Source organism: Plectropomus leopardus, chromosome 17 (assembly GCF_026936395.1).
Source record: "Plectropomus leopardus strain MGB_pleo_1.0 chromosome 17, ASM2693639v1, whole genome shotgun sequence".
In the NCBI taxonomy this organism is placed as follows: domain Eukaryota; kingdom Metazoa; phylum Chordata; class Actinopteri; order Perciformes; family Serranidae; genus Plectropomus; species Plectropomus leopardus.
In genome coordinates, this window is record NC_142192.1 from 22,287,908 (window position 1) to 22,293,948 (window position 6,041).

A 6,041-nucleotide genomic window follows, 5' to 3' on the forward strand; every position below is an offset into this window, starting at 1 on the left:
GGAGGGATAAAGGGTGTGGTGATGTATAAAGCATCCTTTGCATCCTTTTGTCCATCACTGCAGCTCCTCTAAGACGCACATTCATTCTCCAGTCTCCCTGAATCTCTGCAAATCAGCTTTGGTGAGTAGAAAACCAAAACAATTATCCTTTGTCTGTTTTTAATGTCATTTAGTGACTTTTGAAAACTTTTTCCAGTCAGAAATTGCTTTGAATGTAGCATACATAATGTAATATCAGTGAGTTTTATTTGTGTAAAATACAACTGCAAAGTGTGTTTTAAACTGTAAACTGCAAAGTTACCAGCTCTGTTGGCATTTTGTGTTTTTGAGCTAACTCTGACCATTCCTTAGTGCTTGCGTAACAAAAGTTGCATCAGACATTGGTCATTTTTTTCCAGGGCCAGTTATTTTGCCAACTTTAGACAGGAAAGTCATTTGACTTATGCATTGTACATTTAGAAGTTTGCGTCGAGCTTTCAATCTTACTTTTCAGTTCAAACCAAGTTTAACATTACAACAATAACATGGTAATCGTCTTTTCCTCTCCTCTTCTGCAATTCCCATCTGTTTACAAACCCTGTGCTGCCACAGTTTCCTCCGTTTACCACACCCCAGAGAGGCAGCGGCACCACGTGAGTCAGAATGCAACCAGAACTGACTCTCTTGGGTTCATGGAGTCAGTGGAAAGAAAAAACACTTTTCAGACGTTAGATGAACACATCACTACTGGGACTTTAATCAAGTCTTGACCTGTTTCCTTTCTTGTAGTTCCACTGAGTTACCTGGAGAGATTAAGCTGTTGCCATAACAATGTGTCAATGTACGTTAGAGGCTGGTGACAGGGGGAAGTCAGGGTGGCTGGCCCCTGGTGGAAACTTAGGGTTTATTTTTGTCAAGCTCCACGGAAAAGCCAGAGAAAAACACAGGCAGAGAGAAAAGTAATGATGTAAACAACTGCTTGTTGCTCCAGAGCTCTTAATGAATTAAATTTGTATCTTGCTTTCTTTCAAAAACATCTGAGGGTGGCGAACACCTTAATAAGTAATGGCCCAAAAATTTGATACAACATACAAGAAAATTACGGGAAAATAGGACAAAAAAAGTAAAGTAAAAACCAAACATACAAAAATGGAAAAAAGAAAATAACCTCAAAAAAAGTGCCAAAAAAATATAATTTTCTTCTTTTTTTCTGTAACATTATTTTAAATGTATAATTTAGAGAAATTTAAATATATTTTCCTGGACATTTCTCTAATTTTTGTTGGAAGAAATCAAGCCAATTTTCAAACTTTAAGAGGTCAAAATGCCTGTAAAAGGCATCTAAATGCAGCACAAGAAGACTGATGACGTGTGCCAGGGCGAGCCAATACCAGGGGCATAGCATCTCATGTTGGCCCCGCAGTCTCTACTAGCCCGCTGCTATTCCTCTCTTGGTCCATGGCTGTTTCTTTCTTTATTTTTTGTTTTACAACTTCAGTTTGCTTTCTTTCCCTTTTCTGTCTTTTTTCTTTCCTTTTTTGTTTCTTTTTTGGAACCCAGATTTCCTAATACAGGGCAAGACATGAAAGTGTATGTACATTGGTGTTCCAGCAGCATAACGCTGGGTTCAGACTGGACACAGAAGCGATATGATGTGTTAATTGTCACGTAGTCACCCTTAAGCAGTCACCCGGCTGTTCACACCATGAGCGCAGTTCCCCTCTGCTCCTTACACAGAGTGCTCTGTCCCTGCTTGCTTGTGTGTCTCTGGCAGCATAGCTATCTGAATGTGAGTGTGTCTGTGTGTGTGTGTGTGTCTGTCTCTGTTTGTCTACCTATCTCTCTCCCTCTCTGTTTAGACTTATTGGAAATCATTGTAGATGCACTGGATGCATATTTTATCATTTATCAGAATCAGGTCATTTCTATTATATCTAATATATTATTTATATTGCTAATTATAGAGCATTTAGTGTGTTTTCCTGTCAGATTCGCTCATGGCTCGCATTAAAAATTAGAGCAGACGCCCAAACTGTCACTGCTGATGATCACTAAATACTGGAAATATTCATTCCAGGCTTTTCGAGAATCCCCTTCCCATTGGCTCTTTGGTCAGTCAGTCCCACTAACACTACGACACCACTGGCCAACACTAGCTGAAGAGTGAAGCAGATGTGAAAGTCAGAATTTAAAAAGCAACGGTCAGTCTTCCCTAAAAAAGAAGAAGAAGAAACTATTAAAACAACTGAATAAGGGAGGGAGGGGATTTCGACATTTCAAATATTTCTTAAGCATGAGTGATTTTCTTTTTTGGCTAAAGGGACAGACTTACAAATCTAAATGGTAGTATTTATTTTAAATACTCTCTTAAACTGAAATTCCTCTGGAAGGTTTAAAACAAGCGTTTTCTTAGAAAATACCAAAATTAGCCTACACCATTTATCATAACCAGAATCATGGAATTTTTAAATTTCCAATGGTCCTACAACAAATCATTTTTAAGAGGGACTTGCATTTGGCCCAAGAAGTAACCTGCATTTTTTGGTAATGACGCTCCTATGCTGTTTGCTCATTGCATTACTACCTACATGAATATTTTAAAAAATGACTATTTATTTGTGCATTATCCCTGAGTAATTCAGAATGTTTGCAGTAAAAGAGAGGGTCAAGTTATAAAAAACACGTCACACCACAGCCACCACCTCTGCTGATAAAGCACAGTCTCTTAAATTAATCGGTTACAGTTTGACTAAACAGAGCCATGAACTCAGATGCCCTTTTCTTTTCCTTTCCCTGCAACCATTTGCTTCCAATTAGGATATAAATGCTGTCCTTTGTTATTATTTCCCATGTAACCACAATGCCACATGATCTGCTACGGTGCACAACAGTGAAACTTTGCCTCTAGATGGAGTCGTAGCAGCATTAGATGAAAGTTTCCTCCTTGAGCAACTTCTTCAGTTAGTCTTGTGAAAATAAGGAAAAACCAATCTGGACTGATAATGTATCAACCTTTCTTTTCTTTTCTTTTCTTTTTTACACTGGGGGGATGAATGGTATGTGCTTACATGCATCAATGTGTCTGTTTGTGTTTTATATGGACATGTGTCGGCATTTGTCTATAAAGTATGTGTACAAGCAGTACATTTATTAGTGATGGTCCTATTACTATCATTATCTGAGTAAGATGGGTTTTTTTAGTTGTATTAATTGCAGTTGTTGTATTTCTTTTCTTCTTTTTTTTTTCTTTTGTCACTCTTTTTATTTTACAATTTTGATATCACAGGCAATCCTAAAATAACCAGGGTGGGGAGGAAAGGGCTAGACAAAAGGGTTAAAAATGCATCAACAATGTGAAAAGCTCCATATGTCATTATCTAACTCCTTATTCTTTCTTCCCTTTTAAACCAGCTTTCATCATGTCTAATATCCAGACATCTATCGGCCTCATACTTGACACCTTCAGTAAATATGCAGGCAAGGAGGGGGACAAAACCACCCTGACTAAGGGAGAGCTGAAAGAGCTGCTTCAGAGTGAGCTTGGAGAGCTTCTGGGGGTGAGTGACCTCTGACCTGTCTCTATCTCAGTCCTGCATAATGCACACTGTCTCACTGTGATTGTGTGCTGTGGTGCTGTGTGTGGAGAGGATGGTGCATACTGGGAATCTTCACAGCCTGTCGGACCCTCTGGTTCATGCACACACCCAATAACGCTTTTCTCACCTGCAGAAAGCAAATGACAAGGAAGCAGTGGACCGTATTTTCCAGGGTCTGGATTCAAACAAGGACAACAGTGTGGACTTCAGCGAGTTTATGCAGATGATTGGCTGCCTCTCTGTGATGTGCCACGAGTACTTCAGCAAAAAACAATAGGGATCCAAGCGCCACCTTGGGGCCAGCTTAGAGAGGCACCAGAGAGATCCCATGACAGCTGTTCTGAAGAAGGAATCCATATTTACCACTATTTACTAAATTACCATGTAGTCACAAAATATTGTATTGTATCGCACAATTAAATAAACTTCTTTCTAAGACAAAAACTCATGTGAATTTACAGTGAGCATATAATCCAACAATCTTTGATATATTGTGTAAAGGAGAAAAAAACGTCACATGGCAAAGAGGGGTTAAATTAAACTGTAGCTGAAAAAAAGCATGACGTACAAAACATCCCCTTTTTGCTTTGAGAAAAACTTTTGTTTTCATGTGAGGAATTGGGATTTTATATCCTCTATGACCGAGACCTTTTTTTCCTCCTTTTTTACCAGAATTGAAAACAGTGAGACACCACAGTGATAAATGATTAAACACATAGGTCCCTTCCCCTTGTCCCCTCTGGTCCACTCCTCTCACCTTCTCTTTCACAGTGAGTAACTTTCAACCAGGGATATACCATTAGAAAAATAAAAGAGAAAGAGAAAAAACAAATGACAAAGCAAACAACAAAGACAAACAATAAATAAACATATAGTAGTAATAATTATGTAAAGAAAAAGAAAAACACACACACACACACACACACACACGTGCACACAAATTGCTTCTTCTTTTGGCTGTTGACCTAATAATCATTGGATGGCTGCACAGACATGTCAGCATCATGGTCTAAGTAAGATTATGATACTTGCAAGGCTGACAAAACACACTTGGAGTAGTAAAAGTTTAATTGACATTAAGCTTTCATGCCCTTTAACACCTGGATTGACATCAGTTTTCTAATGCTGCTTTCAGACGCCTTTCACAAGCATTTAAACCTCTGAAAACTTAAGACAATTGTTTTGATGTCTTTCAAAAACAAGGGTAAAAAACATAGTGAGCAAGGAATGCCCCTCAAACTGCAAAAAATAATATAGTAAAAGGTTACAAGGAAATCGTCTGAAAATTAGCTGGAGGAGATCGATAAAAAAACAAGGAGAAAATGTCCATTGAACTATATGATTTTCTTAATAATATGATTAAAATTATGCCATAGAAAAAGAAAATAAAACTTTTTTGAGGTCATCTTCTTGTTTTTCGTTTTATTTTATTTAATTTGTTCATTTTTTTGGTTTTCACATAAAAAATATCTGTACTTTTCTTAATTTTTGTCTTTCTGTCAACATTCACTTTTACTCCACTATATTTCAAAAATACAACACATAATTTTTCTCCAGTATATATCTCCTAAGCAATGAACAGCTCATTGCAGGGTGTCTTGGTGACTTGTGGCGAGTGAGGTTTAAGTACTATCGTCTTGCTTAAGGTTTCAAAGGTCACGTGTGTGTACGTGTGTGTGTGTGTGTAGGACTTGGGTGGCATCTAGCGGTGATTTTGCAGAACTGACTTCAAAGATTACTTCTCACTCCTGGTTTTTAATTCATCAGCGCTCCATTGCACATGATGGGCTCATTTATTGTTTTGATCCCTACTATCTATCTATCTATCTATCTATCTATCTATCTATCTATCTATCTATCTATCTATCTATCTATCTATCTTTCATTTAGGGGCCAACAGATTATTGGCCTGTCTGATTATTCAGGCCAATATTTGGCATTTTGCCGATTAAGTCCATTGGCATTTTATTTAAATGATCAACAATAAAATTACTAAATTAAAAAGTGAAAAGAAAGTATCAGTATACAGGGAGCTTTTAAGGGATATATTTTTATTTACTATTTTTTTATTTAAATTTTCACTTGAATTCACAAAAACGTTGCTGGGACCTTGCTGTAGGCTATGTGATGTTGAATATTTCAGTTTTGCTTAAACTTTTTCTAATGGCATTTAAATAAAGTTTTGTGTTGGAGTTTGTTATATTCCAAATTCTAAATATTGACAGAAAGACTGTCAGGTTTATTTTAAATGCATATTGGTTTCATATATATCGGTTATCGCTCACTGTTATCGTTATCGGCTCTGAAATACCAATATTGGTCGACCCCTTAAACTTTGTCATATTGACAATTAGTGTAAAGCCAAACTGATGACTAACTTCATTTTCTGAAGATGTGAAACGGATCAGACTTTGGGTGACGCCTCCGGGAGGTCACGTTGTGAGGCCGTGTCTCGTGACGCGACCG

At 37.4% G+C, this 6,041-nt stretch overlaps 1 protein-coding gene across 2 annotated transcripts; it reads left to right on the forward strand.

Moving 5' to 3' along the window:
• LOC121957723 (ictacalcin-like) lies at nt 1–4,019 on the forward strand. 2 transcript variants are annotated; one of them, XM_042506468.2, is made up of 4 exons: nt 23–121; nt 592–632; nt 3,391–3,536; nt 3,709–4,019. In XM_042506468.2, exons 3-4 carry the CDS (start codon nt 3,399–3,401, stop codon nt 3,850–3,852), a joined length of 282 nt encoding a protein of 93 aa, XP_042362402.2. In that variant the 5' UTR covers nt 23–121; nt 592–632; nt 3,391–3,398; the 3' UTR covers nt 3,853–4,019. The 2 variants fall into 2 exon arrangements, with proteins under 2 accessions (XP_042362401.2, XP_042362402.2); XM_042506467.2 differs by lacking the exon at nt 592–632 and having other exon boundaries at nt 1–121.
• The last annotated feature ends 2,022 nt before the right edge of the window (nt 4,020–6,041 follow it).

Bases quoted from the DNA above. Each gene is read 5' to 3' on its own strand.
- LOC121957723 (XM_042506467.2), top strand. From the start codon at position 3,399: ATGTCTAATATCCAGACATCTATCGGCCTCATACTTGACACCTTCAGT. The intron at 3,537-3,708 runs GTGAGTGACCTC...TCTCACCTGCAG, and splicing joins AGCTTGGAGAGCTTCTGGGG to AAAGCAAATGACAAGGAAGC.